The sequence below is a fragment of the Xenia sp. Carnegie-2017 genome, unplaced genomic scaffold (genome assembly GCF_021976095.1).
Source record: "Xenia sp. Carnegie-2017 unplaced genomic scaffold, XeniaSp_v1 HiC_scaffold_23, whole genome shotgun sequence".
In the NCBI taxonomy this organism is placed as follows: domain Eukaryota; kingdom Metazoa; phylum Cnidaria; class Anthozoa; order Malacalcyonacea; family Xeniidae; genus Xenia; species Xenia sp. Carnegie-2017.
The window spans coordinates 3512487-3529560 of record NW_025813486.1 but is presented as its reverse complement, the minus strand read 5'-3'; the positions used below and the strand labels follow the sequence as shown (position 1 = coordinate 3529560).

The following is a 17074-nucleotide window of genomic DNA, read 5'->3' as shown; positions in this document are numbered from 1 at the left end:
CCTTTCTATATTGTACGTTTGGATTCGCAGAAACACATTGATTTTAGTTCTAAATCACCATATGGTGGTGGTCAACCTGGTCGTGTAAAACGTAAGAACATGAAGAAAGGAGGACAAGGTGGATCCGCTGGTGAAGATGAAGATGAGGATTAGGACTGGGGTGAGAAACTTCTGTCAATCACAGTGTGAATAGTGAGCCATCTACACTCTCATATCTATTGGTATATTAAAAAATCCCGTGTCTTCATTTTCTTAAGTTCATAGATTCCACTTCTCTGACCCCCACCCCCTTGTATGCCCAAATTAGGCCATATTTTGTCAGATTCTTTCTCTCTTCATTATCGCTCATACTTACCCCCTCTGTCCAGTTGTTTATGATTTTAAGTTTAATTTTTATGTTCATTTAGGTCTCTCTTCATGTGAAAGCTGTCATGTGGAATATATAATTCTTATGAGACATTGTAAATCAATCAATAATTTTGATGCACAATTCAATGTACTGTTGTGATTTTGTTGTGTATATTATGGGTGAAGGGAGAAAAAATCTTAATGCAGTAACAGTATTAAATTTTAGTGGCATATTTATAACAATGGGATGTGCCAGAATTTACCAAGAGCTATCAAATTTACTCTCTGTGAAATTTTGTGAAGTTTGTACTAAATCCTTGTCGGACAATCCATAATCTAAGGAAGGGAACTTTTAAATTTTAAGGTATCTTTCCAACAAGCAACATATTAATCAGATTGAAGATCATAGAATCGGGTAAAGATTAATGATTTCAAAATAACCCTCCCAGTCTCCCAACGCTCTCGTCTAAATCTAAACAGAATAGTTTGAAACAATGTTGAAATAAGGCAAAGGAGAGATTTTTGTTTTTGTAAGTTGAGGTAAGCCTGGTGTTTTCCGGGTTTCAAAAACCCACGTTAAGCATTCATTAAACTACAGTGAAGTAAACATTAAAAATGGCTTATGAAAATACGGTCGAATTATGCGAGAAATACGAAGCAGATATAGTTCTCAGTGGAGTGGGGGATGCTCTAGGTTATAAGAATGGGTTGTGGGAATTCTGTTACAGTGGTACTCAAATTCATCAAGAACTAGAAAAACTCGGAGGACTTGATAAAATTGACATTAAAGGATGGAGGGTTAGTGACGACACTGTACTACACATTGCTACAGCAGAAGCGTTGGTTTCTGAATGGACAACAACGGAAGAGTTATTGAGCATTATGGCTACAAAGTACAAGAAGACATGTGCTGAGGATATGTGAGAAAGAGCTCCTGGGCAGACCACAACAAAGGCATGTTTCATGTTACGACCTCCTGAGGAAAAAGGTTACATTATACCATTTAATGAACGAGGTGGCGGATGTGGTGCAGCTATGAGATCCATGTGTATAGGTTTGATGTTTCCTTGTGAAGATCAATTTGAAATGTTAATTGAAATTGCTGTTGAAAGTGGAAGGATGACTCATAATCACCCTACAGGTATTCACCTTTCATAATAAAGCAATGATTTCAGATCATGTATCAATTATCAAGTCACTGTCTAATGTTCTGTCTATCAACAAGTGTTGCTTGGTATACAGTTTGCTAAGTTTTCCTGTTATCTGCATTTCTTTTCGTTTAGTCAAACCTTTATAGTGATTTAGGTTTTCAATCCTTTTGCTTTTCTTAGATGTTTTACCTTCAACTCTTCCTTCGATTACTTACTTGAAGAAGCCATTACCATGAATGTTTCATATCCTTTTATCTAATATCAATTTATAAATGAAATAAAAGACCTTAGGTTTGCATAAGTCTATGCAATCCACCATTTTCCAGAACCACATCTCAAATCCTCCATCCTTCTAACATTCTCGCTTTTATTGACCATAACTTTGATCCATCCTTTTTATCGCTTTCCCATATTTCCAAATTTCTGTCTTCTAAAAGCTGTATGAATTGCCATTTCTGTTCTTGCTTTTATATCTTCACTACTACAGCCATTGAATCCATGATTCATGTCAAAATGCCGTTATTATGTAAATATGGTCATCATAATGTAAGTGACCTAAAATTAGCAATCTTTAAAGACAATGATTTTATTTTTAGGTTATCTTGGGGCTGTTACTGCAGCTTTATTTACAGCCTTTGCTATACAGAAGATACCTCCAAAAAAATGGGGAGCAGGACTTTTAAGTGTTTTACCCAAAGTTTGGGAATACATTGAGGAGGTTGGTCGCGATATAGAAGAAAACAAGAAATATTGGGGCTACTTTAAAAATAGTTGGGAGTCATATCTTGAACTACAGGAATTAACCAATGGAAACAGTGAACCAAAGTTTCCAGTGAATTATAACATACCTGAACGTGATGCTTTTTATAAATCTGTGAGTTATGCAGGTTGGGGTGGGTCCAGTGGTCATGATGCACCAATGATTGCTTACGATGCTTTGATGATGGCAAAAGATTCCTGGTTTCAATTGTGTTCTTGTTCTATGTTTCATGGTGGAGATAGTGACAGTACAGGAATATTGGCTGCAGCATGGTGGGGTAGTATATATGGTATAAAAAGTGTACCCCTTGGAAATTATAAGAACCTGGAATATGGTCATAGGCTTATGGAGCTGGGTAAAAAACTACTGAATGTATCAAAGAATATGAAAAACTAACAGGATAGTATTTATTTAACAAAATTTATGTCATAAAATTCTGTCATCCCAATTTACTTTAGTACGTTTGTGAATCATACAATAAAAATTACTACTTGGTTATAGCATAAAAACAAATCACTTTAGAAATAAAGTCTAAAGAAGAATCTCAGATTCAAGGCATGGGCAGTTCTAAGTTCAACTTAGATGATTCCTGGGCTGTAGAGTAAGTTAATTAACTAGATATCAGTGAAACTATATATAGACAAAGACCATTACATCTTTAGGCTCATTTTACCTCATAAAGTGCAAACTGAAATTGTTTTCTTCAGTACCAAAAATACCTTCTGAGGGAGAGGGGAGTTGACTTGGCAGGTGGAAGACTTGCTCCTACAGTGTATGTGTTAAAAATAGGCTTAACACAATTTGGAAGATACAATTTTCTTTGAAACACGCAGCTACCAAAGTGTAATAGTAAAACTTTATCATATTCCTGAGTTTCATAATACATCACACCTAGATTGTTTGAAAGACTTAGCGACATCAACCTGAGTAGTTCCTAAAGTTTTTTTTTGCGAATTGCCTTAGCTTTTTTGTGAAGCTCTATAGCTTTGTCGTAGTTTCCAGTTTTATTAAACACATTACCAAGATTTTTTAAAGATGTAGCGACATTAACATGATTTGGACCTAACGATTGTTTTCGAATTTCCAGAGCTTTTTCGTGAAATTCTGTAGCTTTGTCGTAATTTCCAGTTTTATAAAACAGCAAACCAAGATTGTTTAAAGACACAGCGACACTAACATGATTTGGACCTAACGAATGTGTTTTCATTTCCAGAGCTTTTTCGTAAAACTCTATAGCTTTGTCGTAGTTTCTAGTATTATAATACACACTACCAAGATTGTTTAAAGACTGAGCGACATCAACATGATTTGGACCTAACGATTGTTTTCGAATTTCCAGAGCTTTTTCGTAAAACTCTATAGCTTTGTTGTAGTTTCCAATATTATTATACACATTACCAAGACTGTTTAAAGACCAAGCAACATCAACATGATTTGGACCTAACGATTGTTTTCGAATTTCCAGAGCTTTTTTGAAAAACTCTAAAGCTTTGTCGTAATTTCTAGTTTTATTAAGAACATAACCAAGATTGTTTAAAGATGTAGCGACATCAACATGATTTGGACCTAACGATTGTTTTTGAATTTTCAGAGCTTTTTCGTGAAACTCTATAGCTTTGTCGTAGTTGCCAGTCTTTACAAACACCGTACCAAGATTGTTTAAAGATGTAGCGACATCAACATGATTTGGAGGTAACGATTGTTTTTGAATTTTCAGAGCTTTTTCGTGAAACTCTATAGCTTTGTCGTAGTTTACAGTTTTACAATACACAGTACCAAGATTGTTTAAAAACGCAGCGACATAAACATGATTTGGACCTAACGATTGTTTTAGAATTTCCAGAGCTTTTTCGTGAAACTCTATAGCTTTGTTGTATTTTCCAGTTTTTCCAAACACCGTACCAAGATTGTTTAAAGAATTAACGAAATCAACATGATTTGGACCTAACGATTCTTTTTGAATTTCCAGAGCTTTTTCGAAAAACTCTATAGCTTTGTCGTAGTTTCCAGTTTTATAAACCACCGTACCAAGATTGTTTAAAGAATTAGCGACATCAACATGATTTGGACCTAACGACTGTTTTTTAATTTCCAAGGATTTTTCGTAAAACTCTATAGCTTTGTCGTAGTTTCCAGTATTACTATACACATTACCAAAGTTGTTTAAAGACATAGCGACATCAACATGATTTGGACCTAACGATTGTTTTTGAATTTCCAGAGCTTTTTCGAAAAACTCTATAGCTTTGTCGTAGTTTCCAGTTTTATAAAACACCATACCAAGATTGTTTAAAGACGCAGCGACATCAACATGATTTGGACCTAACGATTGTTTTCGAATTTCCAGAGCTTTTTCGTGAACCTGTATAGCTTTGTCGTAATTTCCAGTTTTTTTAAGCATAATACCAAGATTGTTTAAAGACCCAGCGACATGAACATGATTTGGACCTAACGATTGTTTTTGAATTTCCAGAGCTTTTTCGAAAAACTCTATAGCTTTGTCGTAGTTTCCAGTTGTATCAAGTACATTACCAACATTGTTTAAGGACGCAGCGACATCAACATGATTTGGACCTAACGATTGTTTTTTAATTTCCAAAGATTTTTCGTAAAACTCTATAGCTTTGTCGTAGTTTCCAGTATTACTATACACATTACTAAGATTGTTTAAAGACATAGCGACATCAACATGATTTGGACCCAACGATTCTTTTTGAATTTCCAGAGCTTTTTCGTAAAACTCTATAGCTTTGTCGTAGTTTCCAGTTTTATCAAACACCATACCAAGATTGTTTAAAGACGCAGCGACATCAACATGATTTGGACCTAACGATTGTTTTCGAATTTCCAGAGCTTTTTCGTGAACCTCTAAAGCTTTGTCGTAATTTCCAGTTTTTTTAAGCACAATACCAAGATTGTTTAAAGACCCAGCGACATGAACATGATTTGGACCTAACGATTGTTTTTGAATTTCCAGAGCTTTTTCGAAAAACTCTATAGCTTTGTCGTAGTTTCCAGTTGTATGAAGTACATTACCAACATTGTTTAAGGACGCAGCGACATCAACATGATTTGGACCTAACCATTGCTTTCGAATTTCCAGAGCTTTTTCGTAAAACTGTATAGCTTTGTCGTAGTTTCCAGTTTTATCAAACATCATTCCAAGATTGTTTAAAGACGCAGCGACAACAACATGATTTGGACCTAACGATTGTTTTTGAATTTCCAGAGCCTTTTCATGATGATTTTTAGCTTTGCTATATTTCCCGGTGTCATGGTATAAAAGACCGAGGATACCAAAATACCAAGCTTTGTCATAACTAGATTCTTCTGATTTAAATTTATCCAATAGTTCAAGAGCAAGATCGTATTTTCCAAAATGTCTTAATTTGTCAACAAAATATTGGAAAACTTGTAAAGTGTTCATGTTGATTTTTGTCTTGTTGGTCTTTAATAATTGAACAATTTTTTCAAGATGTGGCATTAATTTGATTTCGTCGTCTCTCTCTTTAAACATGTAAAGTGCTTTACATATTTGATCAACGCTGCTTCCCATTTCATGTTCTTCATTTGAATGTTCAGATTGATAAACAATAATTGCTTTGTGAACAATGTGATGTAGACTAATGTCATTATTTTCTGAATGCAAGAACAATGAGCATTCGTCTAAACAAAGACATATATCTTCCTTTGCTTTTTTGGGATCACTTTTTTGAACATAATAAACCAAAATTTCTCGTGGTATAGGATCAAATGATATCATGGAAAAAAAGGTAATAACCAGTGCCAATATTGAGGATTCTTCTGCACACTGTTTGACTGCTAAAAGTGAAGCTTGAAACATACTTCTAGGATATACCAAGTTTGATTTTACAAATGTGGCGTCCATGTTTTCTTCTTCTTCAGAAGATATTTTCTCGAAATATTGACTCCAAGTAAATGAGCAGTTTGCTTTGTTTACACGACTGACATAATAAACAGAGGCAGCCAAAGCTAGCGGTTGATGATCCAATGCGAGCGATACTTTATTCAACAATTGATCATCAGCATTTTCATCTTTGGTGTAAGAATTCAACAATTAACAACATTCTCTGTCATTCAATCCTCTACTGATAGAAATATGTTTGCTGGACAATTCATCGTGAGGTACGGCATCTGTATTCTGAACAGTTATTATTAGTTGTCCATTTTTCCACATGTGATCACCTACTTGTGGTAGTAACGAAGAAATTTCGCTCAGTTGCACAACGTTGTCGACAATAATCAACCAATTTTGCCAGAATTTCAATCGAGCAGATACTAATGATCGAAGGTTCTTGACTTTCTCTTTGGTGGAAAAATTTTCATCTTTAAATTTTTCAACCATAAACTTGTTACAGTTTAAGCGGTATCCAAGGTCACAGTAAGATTTTAAAAGAGATGCCACATTCTTCCCATCGAGAGTCATTGCAAACGAAGTTCTATTTTCCCAATCACACGATATTTTTTCACAAACCTGTCTCGCCAGTTGAGATTTACCACTGCCAGGATTACCAGTGATGTAAAAATATGTCAGTTCGTTATTGTTGTCATTCCTTAATTTTTCAAGATCGTTTATGATTTTATCTTGTAATTCAGTGCGTTCAACGATAAAATGATTGGGTTTTGAAGGAAGCACTTGGAACGAATTAAAACTGTTACGATGATTTTTTATTTTATTGATTTCATCGAGGGAAAATTTCAAATCTTGAAATGATTTTTCAATGATATTGACTATATCATCAAAATCATCATCTGAGTATTCGCTTTCATACGAATGTGCTTCTTTGTTTCTTTCAACACGAAGTGCATCAACAGCATCCTTTTTTTTTTTATCAAGATGTCCGCTAATCGATTTTGAATAAAGTATAGCATCGAATAATGTTGTGCAGTCCCATTTACTTGTGTCTCCCTCCTGATATTTTAATTATAGGTTTTTATCCAACTTCCTACCCGATTCTAAAGTGCAAAATATTTTGCCACTTTTTTTGGTATCATCCCATTCTCCATGTGTTGATGTGTAACGAGAGTTCCATTCTTTGATGAAAAATTGAGCAAGTTCCGTTTGTACCACATTAATTACTCTTCTGATGTAAAAAAGATTTCTGCTTTCTCTTGATTCCATCTAAAAAAGAATATGATGTATCAACAAGACAGTTAAAATCATCAATTTTGAAAGTTCGACCTGCAACAAATATCACTCTTCGTTAAAGTCGAGGATTTACATGATGAAATCTAACTTATTTATTCGTATATAAATTCAACTTCACCAAAAACATGCTATTAATACAAATTTAGACATAGACAACTACTAAATGGCAAAGATAATTGCCAATTACAGCAGCTTTTCAACAAAACATTAAAAGCAACATGATATTCCACTGGATAGTACATGTGACTTGTTACAAGACAGACATTGCTGGTGCTAGATTTTTATGTCTTTGGATCGTCGATGTCAAATATCGTTTGTAATGGCGAAAATCAAGTTAGAAATGCTAGAGATACCTCTGTACTAGACGGTATTTCTATACATCAGTTGATTGTTACTTGACACGTTAACTCACACTTTATCTTACATACCTTAACTGACATGCGTGCCATTCAAAATTAGACTATTTAATTTAACGTGTTTTGTAGGAATTGAAACAGCAAAGAAAAAGCGCCCATCTCAAAATGCTAACATGCCTAATATGTCTGGTGAATGTTGATCAAAGTGGACTTAGTAAAGAAAAAAGCGGTATGGTTTAAAAAGTGAAAAGGGAAATAGTTCCTTCGGCAAAAAGTGAAGAGGGGACTTGTTTCTAGAGATAATTTACAATATTAAAATAACTTTGTCTTGAATTGACAAGGTGCTACGAATTTATTTTACATATCCTTTTTACTAGCACATGTTGGAAAATAAACCATCATAATAATTCAGGTCGCGTGACGTGAAGTAAAATTGATTACTGTTAACCAATGAGATAATAGGCCAGGACGTGTTAAGAAAACTTTCATTTTTTTTAAGGGTAATCTAGTTGACTGTCGTAGCGAACTGTGATACACAATGTTCTTTAAATGTACGACACTTCGCGTTGTAGATTCATACGGGGGAGGCAGGTAACTTGCGAAACACAAAATCTTTTTTGCCTCTACGAATTCGACATAAATTTTGAAAGCAAAACATGCAAAGATGCAAAACGTTAAAGGAATGTTACAGAATAATGCAGATGTAATACTAAATACCAAAAAAGATGAAAAGACTGACGCTGCTCATTGATCATTTAGGGTAAAAGGAGAAAAAAGGAGTACAGCAAAAACAAAACTGAACACCAGCATTCTTATAAATAAATATGTCAGTAACTAGGATATTTTGCATATTATTGTCTACAAAAAAAGAGCAATTTAATCTGTTATTTCCGCTACGAAGGAAAAAAGTCAGCACATTGTGCCATAAAAGATTATCAAGAAAATATTGATTTGGTGTCATTTATCACAAATAAAAAAGAATAGATTTATTTGGATAATTGATTCTGGTGCCACTTAGCATATGACGTTTGAAAATGACTATTTATCGGACTATGAAGAGTTGAGAAAGCCAACGAAAGTAATTAATGGAGATGAACGTTTAATATTGATTTATGGGAAAGGAACTTATCTCGTGGCCATTGATTTATATAAGTCACATTAACGTATCGTAATTTGGGGCAATGTGCAACATTTCCCATTGAAAATGAAATATCTGAGCCGTTAAACGAAGCTTAAGCTTAAAAGTCAGTTAGTGGCTTCTTCGTGATGTATTTTATGTAAGAAAAGTAAAATTTAACACATTTTTTTGAAACGGAGAATTCATGGCGGCCGTCAAATGAAGACACTTTGCAAGCAAATTTTAATTGGTTCGATAAAGTTCTGTTTTGTTAACAGGTATTTTGAATAATTTGGTTTAATATAGGGGGGGATCAGTTGCGTGCTAGGAACACTCCAGGGGGGCAGTCAGCTACTACTGAAAATGAGCCCCAAATATATACACTTTAAAAAGGGGGCCAAAGCCTGAGCCGAGAACATAAGGTGGGAGTCGTGTTTGAGGAATCCGGGGGTAAATGCTCCCAGGGAAAATTCTTTATTAAGAAGCTCTAAAATGCCATTTCGTGGACTTTAAGGAGTGAAATCATTCTAACCGTATAAGGCCAAATGCGTTTCTCCAATACAATTTGAAAATTTGACGCACTTATTCATTACAGCGCCTCCTAAAAATCCACATCTGAGGGAGCCACGGATGCAGCCCCCCCCCCGTATAGCACATCACTGAGAGGATGTTGTTGATTTAGCGTGGATGTTGTTGCTTGAACTGAATTATCGTTTTATTAAAAAATGTCTTTGACAACATTTATATTTAAGATTTTAAATACAGTACTACCTTGGGGAAAATGAGACTGTCGCCATATTTAGTAATGATCATAAGATACTATGTGTCTAGCGTACCTTAATGTGTGTTTTTTTCGTGTATGTTGTAAATTTGAAGGGACTATAAGGCCAATGAAAAATATTTCCTCAAACAGGTTTAATTCTTTGCTTCAATGTTGACAGCACCATAATGGAATATGTATTTGAAATCTGATTGTCGGAACTTATGTAAATAGCTAATTGATAATTGTTATTTGATACTAGGAATTTATGGAAGAACGGGAATGGGAACTTATGTTAATACTTTATTAGTTGTGACACGTTGAAAGTCAGGGTTCTTCTGACGCTGGATGTTAATGTAAAAGCATGACATGTTTAAGATTATCTGTGATGTGGAATAGTTATATTGAGTAAAATTGAAAATTGTGTGTCGACTGCGCATTCAGTAGGATAGTATACAGTCCCAAAAACGAATCGGCAGACGTATAACTGCTTTGTGCTAACGTGCAAAAGAGAAAATTGCTACACGTGGCCCTTCAAGTCGGAGATATTTTAGTTGGAGATCTATTTGGAAATTCAAGTTTGTTAGTTCAATAGCATAATGGATGAATTTATGAGAAAGAAACGAGTGCGCGCAGGACATAGAGGATCAGCGAGGAAAATTGCTAGTAAATTAAAAGAGAAAATAAGAGAAACGGACGGCAAAATCGATAGAAACAAACTGAGACAACTACGAGATGGATTGAACGACAAGATCGCAACATTGAAAATCCTTGATGACGCGATTATCGATATGCTGAGTGAAAGCAATGAGGAAAATGCAGAAAAAGAATTGGGAAAAGAAATTGAAGATGCAGACGAGATACGGGCAGAATTCGAGCAAGCAATTATGGATGTGAGCGACATCGTCAAGGAGTCTGATGTCTAAGTTGAAACGGCAACAATGGCATTAAATGGCCCGCTGAACAGCAGTTTGAAGAGTGAGACGCGCAGAGTTATAAGAGCAAAACTCCCAAAGTTCGAAGTAAAGAAATTTAGCGGAGGGCTGCAAGAATTGCAAGAGTTTTTGGATTCGTTTGCTAGTGCAGTGAATAATAATGACGGATTGGCTGACGTAGACAAGTTTGCATATTTAAGGATTCATTACTCGAACCTGCAAGATCGACAATATCGGGATTTCCCCTAACTTCAGCGAAGTATCACAAAGCTGTAGGATTGTTAAAATGAAGATACGGGGAAAAGAACGTGATCAAGAAAGCGCATATCCAGGATTTAATGAACGTAAAACCCATAGCAGACGAAAGAGACATGAACAAGCTTCGGCGGTCATACGACACCTGCGAGACAAGCTACCGGGGTTTAAAGGCCTTAGGAGTGGACGAAGCCGTTTATTCTTCAATTCTAATACCGGAAGTCAATGTGAAGTAGCCGAACGCTTTTCCATTGACAATAACAAGAGGATTCGATTTCACGGAATAGTCAATGAAAGATGCGTCGAACGCAATTCTTAAAGAGTTGGAGTTTCGAGAAGCTCACACACCGATCGGCGAGAAAACCAAGTGACAGGATGGGGAGAAACATCGAGAAAAGTCGCGACAAAGACATATGGGGACATATGGGGTCAACATTAACACTGCACGCGAAGCACGAAAGATGCAACGAGGTGTCAACGAACGGTAAAGCGAAAAGAAAATGCATTAATTGTCTCGGGAACACAATCCAGAGGAATGTAAGAAAATAACCAATGTAACTGAGAGAGAACAACTCATTCGTAAGTACGGAAGATGTTTTATTTGTTTGAAGAAAGGACATGTCAGTAAGAATTGTAATAGTAATGATAAATGTAATGCATGTGGGAAGGCACACCATAGGTCAATTGTGAAGCCAATGGGATTCTTACAGGTCATATTCAAACCAACCATTCTTTTCTGGGATGTCATTGTAGGATAGCATTACAGACAGCACAGGCTTTTATTATAGGAGATAAGGGACGTGTTAGGGTCAGAGTGTTATTTGATTCAAGAAGTCACAAGTCATTTGTGAATAGAAAGATTATACAGGGAGCAGGTATTCAGGCTAGTAGGAAATAATGGATAGAAATCAAGCCTTTTTCTCAAGAGAAGGCTAAAGGTAAGTTGCGAGAGTTGCCAGTTACAAAGGGAGAGAGTGTAAGCATCGAGGCATATAGTGTAGACTCTATATCTCAAATTAGGAATGAACATGTAAAGTTAAGAAAGATGGATTATTCACATTTAAAGGGTCTGTGGTTTTTAGATGTTTGCAAGGATAAGGAAGTTTTAGATGTTAAAGTTTTGATTGGAGCAGATTATCTTTGGTGGTTTCAGGAAGGCAATGTTGTTTGGGGGCAGGCAGATGAGCCTGTTTCTGTGTCTGCTAAGTTAGGTTGGGTGTTGTCCAGCCTCACGAAAGCGAGAATTGATTTGGATGACATGCACACTCAAGTAAACTTCATTGCACATGAAAGTTCAGGAAATTTAAGTTTAGATAAGAATGTCAACTGTTTATAGGATTTTGAAGCTTTAGGAATAGCAGAGGAAGATGAAGTTCATGAATTGTTAAGGGATTCTATTGTGTTTAATGGTAACAGATACAGTGTCAAATTGCCTTGGAAAGAAGGACATAGTTTAGACGATACAAATTACAGCATAAGCTTGAAGGGTAACTCCACCCTCAAAAAATGTTGGTCTTAAAACTTTGTCTGTCCCTTGAAAATAAAAATGCGGCAATTTTTTTGTTTGTTTGATTCATTATTTTCACAAAAAATGAGTTCAAATGCTGCAGCTAGGGCATCCAGTGCGTGGGAGCAGATATATGTCAGCGGCTTGTATTTGACGTCATATCGTCAATTGCTGCTCAAAGCTTTATGTAAAGTCATTGCACAGTCATAATAAACTTGTGTCAAAATGCTTCTCCTAATCACAAAATGTTTCTTTTCGAAACGTCAGAATTTTTTATTCGTAGGTATATACACAAGCAGCTTTTATAGCTTACATGCAAGTATTGAGCTGGTTATTTGTATTCTGTTTTAATAGAACGGTTTCACATCCATATCATTATCGCAGAGTTTCCGCACTACATATAGAATTTGAATGTCGATTAATATTATTTTTTAAAAAATACGAAAGTTTCTTTGTGTGGAAACTGTGCGGTAATGCCGTTTGCTTGTCCTCCGAATTCAACCTTAACAACAGTTTCCACTGATGTGACACCAATCAACTGCCCTGAATAAACATTGAATAAGAATAAACATGGTTGTGTAATTCATTACGGTTAGAAAATAATCCTACATAAAACCATTGTAAAAATAGCCTTTCGTGCATAGAATTAAGGTGTAGTTTGCTTGACGTAAAGTATGAACTTATAGTTTCCTAATTATTTGTACATAATTTCCCTTTTTTAAGTCACATTTGGGACGAAAATTTATTTCCTATGCTCGAAAACATTGGTATAAATAGAAGTAAAATTAGAGACTACGCAGTAGAGTAGTTATTGGATAAGAAAAGTCGTACTTCTTTCTTAATAAAAATTCTATAATAAGAATCAGAGTGCAGATCAATTTGTTGGACGAACTAAACGAATTCTGCGACAATGGTCAACTGTTGTGTTACGGGTTGTACAAATTACTCGTCGAAGTCAAAATCTTCAGGTGTTAGTTTCCACCTTATTCCGAAAGACCCCTCCCGTCAAAAGGCATGGATTGCTAGAATATGGAGAGAAAATCTACCTCCTCTCCAATACTGTTACGTTTGCATCGAGCATTTTGCTCCCGATTGTTTTAAATCGGACCTAAGACAGAAACTTACACCATGGCAACCTTTACAAAGGCGTCTGAACCGGGATGCAGTACCGTTGATCTTTTCATTTGGCCCTCAACCCAGTAAAAAGCGTATGTCTAGCGAGCATCGTACAGAGAAACGTCAGGCTGATGAAGACAAGGAGGAAGTTAGTAAAATCATTTCTTGTTAAACTTTAATCAAGAAAAAGTTATAGCCTAAAGTATATTCTAAATATTTCTATTTTTTCTATTTTCAGCTTTCAAAAATTTTAGAACAATGTTCCTCCACAAGTACAAATGTTTTCTCAGTGGTTGAGCCTGAAGCAAATGACAATTGTGATTTGGGTGAGTCTGACAGTCCTGAAACATTGCCAACTAATTATTTCAACCCAGAAACCAAAGATGCATCAACACAGTGCTCATTTGTTGCGAGGAGTTTACATGCCATGGAAGTCCAAACTACACTGTCGATGCTGAATACTGTGGATGCAGAGGTTCAAGTTGAGGAATCTTGCTTTGAAAGCAACACCTCAATGTATGAACATTGCCATTCTTCTGATTTTGAAGAAGCATCATCGCAGATAACAGAAGAGCCTTGTGATAATGCTCATGATGACTGGTTCACTCAGGTGTCACAAGACTCTACAACTGATGATGAAGCAATTCAAATTGAACCCCAAGAGGAAAAGAAATATATAGTTTTCAAGTCCTGTCTTATTAGTCTTCTTTCAAAGTGTCTTTCTTGTGGAGAGACAGTAATTGAATGTGAAGAAAACACTGTAGGTAGTTTGCTATCATTTAATCTTTTTTTGTATAAATGGTCATCACACAACATGGACATCTCAACCACTCACAAGGAATGTCCCAGCTGGAAATTTGCTTTTGGCTGCATCAACTTTATTTAGTGGAAACACTTATGAAAGAATCAGCCAATTTGCATCTTTCATGAATCTCGAATTTATTGGAAAAACCAGTTTTTACAGCTTTTAAAAGCAGTATCTTTTGTTGACAAAGCTTAGAAAGAGAAAAAATCAGCTGTTATTGCCGAAGCTAAGAAGTCTGGTAGTCTTAATGTGAATGGTGATGGTCGATGTGATAGCCTAGGGCATAATGCCAAGTATGGTACTTATACAATGATGGCTGACTCTGGTAAGATAGTAACTTTTAATGTTGTGCAAAGTAATGAAGTCAGTTCTTCTAATGCTATGGAGAAAGAAACATTTGAAAGATGTCTGTCTGAAGTTGAAAAGCTAGTTCCTGTTAAGCGAATAACAACAGATAGACATGTTTCGATTGCCAGTGCTATGAAAAACAAACACCCTCATATTAATCACCAATATGATGTGTGGCATTTGTCTAAATCTGTCACAAAAAAAACTAACAAAGAAGGCTAACATTAAGGGAAATGATGACTTGACCCATTGGATTAAGTCCAATTCTAATCATCTTTGGTGGTGCTCTGCAAGTTGTAACAAGAATGCAGAAGAATTGGTGGAAAAATGGAAGTCTGTCCTTAACCACATTTCCAACAAGCATTTCTGGAAGGGGAACACATATTTTCATCAATGTTGCCACCAACAATTAACAGAAAGAGAAACAAAGCAGAAAAAGTGGTTATCTCCTACTTCACAAGCATATATTGCTGCAGAGAAGGTGATATGTGACAAGAGGCTTCTAAAAGACCTGCGGAAGCTATCTGAGTTTTGTCACACAGGAGAGTTGGAGGTTTACCATTCCTTTTTACTGAAATACTGCCCAAAGCAAGAGCATTTTTCATTTCCTGGAATGTTAGCCCGCACTCAGTTAGCAGCATTAGATCACAACAACAATATTAACCATGATAAGGCAGTCATTAAGTCAGGGACAAACAAAGGGCAAGACCGTTACAAAATGATTTTTGCTAAAACACAGAAGCAATGGGCTGTAAAAGCAATGAAAGAAAAGAAAGAGTACCAGTACATTGATAAACTACTTGCGGAGGTTGTGAATGCATGCAAAACTGAGGAGATTGAACTTGTACATCATGGCGAGAATCTTCCAAAGAACATTTCTAAATCATGTCCACTCAGGAAAGAAGTACTTGTAAAGGAGCCTCAGTCTAGATTTGCATAAAATGTCAGTGGTGACGTTAGCTCTGGCAATAAGTTTTGCCATGCCCATATAATATGACGTTGAATCAGAGAAGACAACTTTTGTACTATTTAAAAAATGTTCATTCTTAAATATTAACAAAGCAAAACCTTTTGCTATAGCTAGTTTCACCACTGCATTACACAAACTATTCATGTAATTAATTATAGTTATATTATAACCAGTGTAATAGCCAAGCCACGTTTATAATCATTTCTTTGTAAATCTGTTATTTTTTGTAATAAATTAATATTAATAAATGTGCATAGCATGACCTATAAATGGGCTGGCTATGCCACTTTAACATTGACATACAAAGTAATTGTAATTGATATACCTATATCATAATAAAATACTTCATTCATCAACATAGTGAAAGCCTTCAAATTGAAATTCCTCTGCAGGGCCAGGTGGAGGAAATGTTTCTCTAATGCGAGTAACTGCACATGATGGCAAGATGACTCTCACTTCTCTACCCAAGATACCCCAGCACCATCTTGCCAACTGTCTATATGCAATATGGTGGTACAGTTTGTCTTCGGGTCCATCATATGCTACCTCATATTGCTGCTTGTACTGGTACCAAGATGTTTGTAAAACCCACCTATTAAGGCAAACAGGCTCAAATCCAGGATGTTGTGTAATGCACAAAGGTACTTCAGTGGTCTCATTCGTTTCTACTGCCTCTAAATTTTTGTCACAAATATTGGAAATCTCTTTGCAGCATAAACATTCCTCGTTATTATCCATTATTTGGCAGTTACCTCATTGACACCTGATTATGTTAAAAGAAAGGATCTTGAAAAGTAAATGTCAAAACTTCAATAAAAATTGTATCTTACAATAAAAACTTTAAAATCTAAAGTATTATGTGTGTGTGGACGTGGTCAACTTCAAAAACTGAAAACGTACTTTTGAGATCGAAACAATGGTCTAGAATAATATAACATTTTACTGCCCACCATTCAAGATTGTCGCGCCGAGATTCATCCTCAATATACAAAAAATTCCTGTTCTTCGTTGTCCTCAAACTGGTGAGCTTCTTCGTGTTCATCAGCCGGCCATTCGGGCTCAAACTGTTATGGTCGAATATTGTTTGTTGGATTGTATTCCATTTCACTATCGATTGGTGAATTAGGCCGAAGTTCTTCCAAAAAAGCCATTATAAGCGATTGTTTTGTTTTTGTGCTAGGCTGTGCGTTATCCAAATCGGTTTGACGATATGACGTCAAAATAATTTCCGCTGACGCTTTCTGTGCCCACGCTGCTAAGCCTCAAAACAGCTCAAATAGCGCACTTGAAGACCCGATTTTGTCAAAAATAAAATAGCTGAAGTAAAAATTTCAAAATATAGTAACCTTTGCATAGAAATAGAACTTTTAAGACCAACATTATGTGAGGGGTGGAGTTCCCCTTTAAGAAGATTAAAGGGTAATTTAGTACGGCTGAAAAGGGAACCAAAAATTTTAGAAGAGTATGATAAGACAA

At 35.7% G+C, this 17074-nt stretch overlaps 1 protein-coding gene, 1 long non-coding RNA gene and 1 pseudogene across 2 annotated transcripts; all 3 read left to right on the top strand.

Annotated features, from left to right (window-relative positions):
* LOC124449542 lies at positions 1 to 495 on the top strand. Its single transcript, XR_006949439.1, has 2 exons — positions 1 to 160; positions 408 to 495. It is a non-coding gene; the product is annotated as an uncharacterized LOC124449542 (long non-coding RNA).
* Positions 496 to 825: 330 nt separating this feature from the next.
* LOC124449535 lies at positions 826 to 2708 on the top strand (annotated as a pseudogene).
* Positions 2709 to 14681: 11973 nt separating this feature from the next.
* Positions 14682 to 15403, top strand: LOC124448146 (the record flags this gene model as incomplete). Its single annotated transcript, XM_046999157.1, has 1 exon — positions 14682 to 15403. A coding segment is annotated over exon 1 (609 nt), but the record flags the coding sequence as incomplete, so codon positions are not given.
* Positions 15404 to 17074: the final 1671 nt, after the last annotated feature.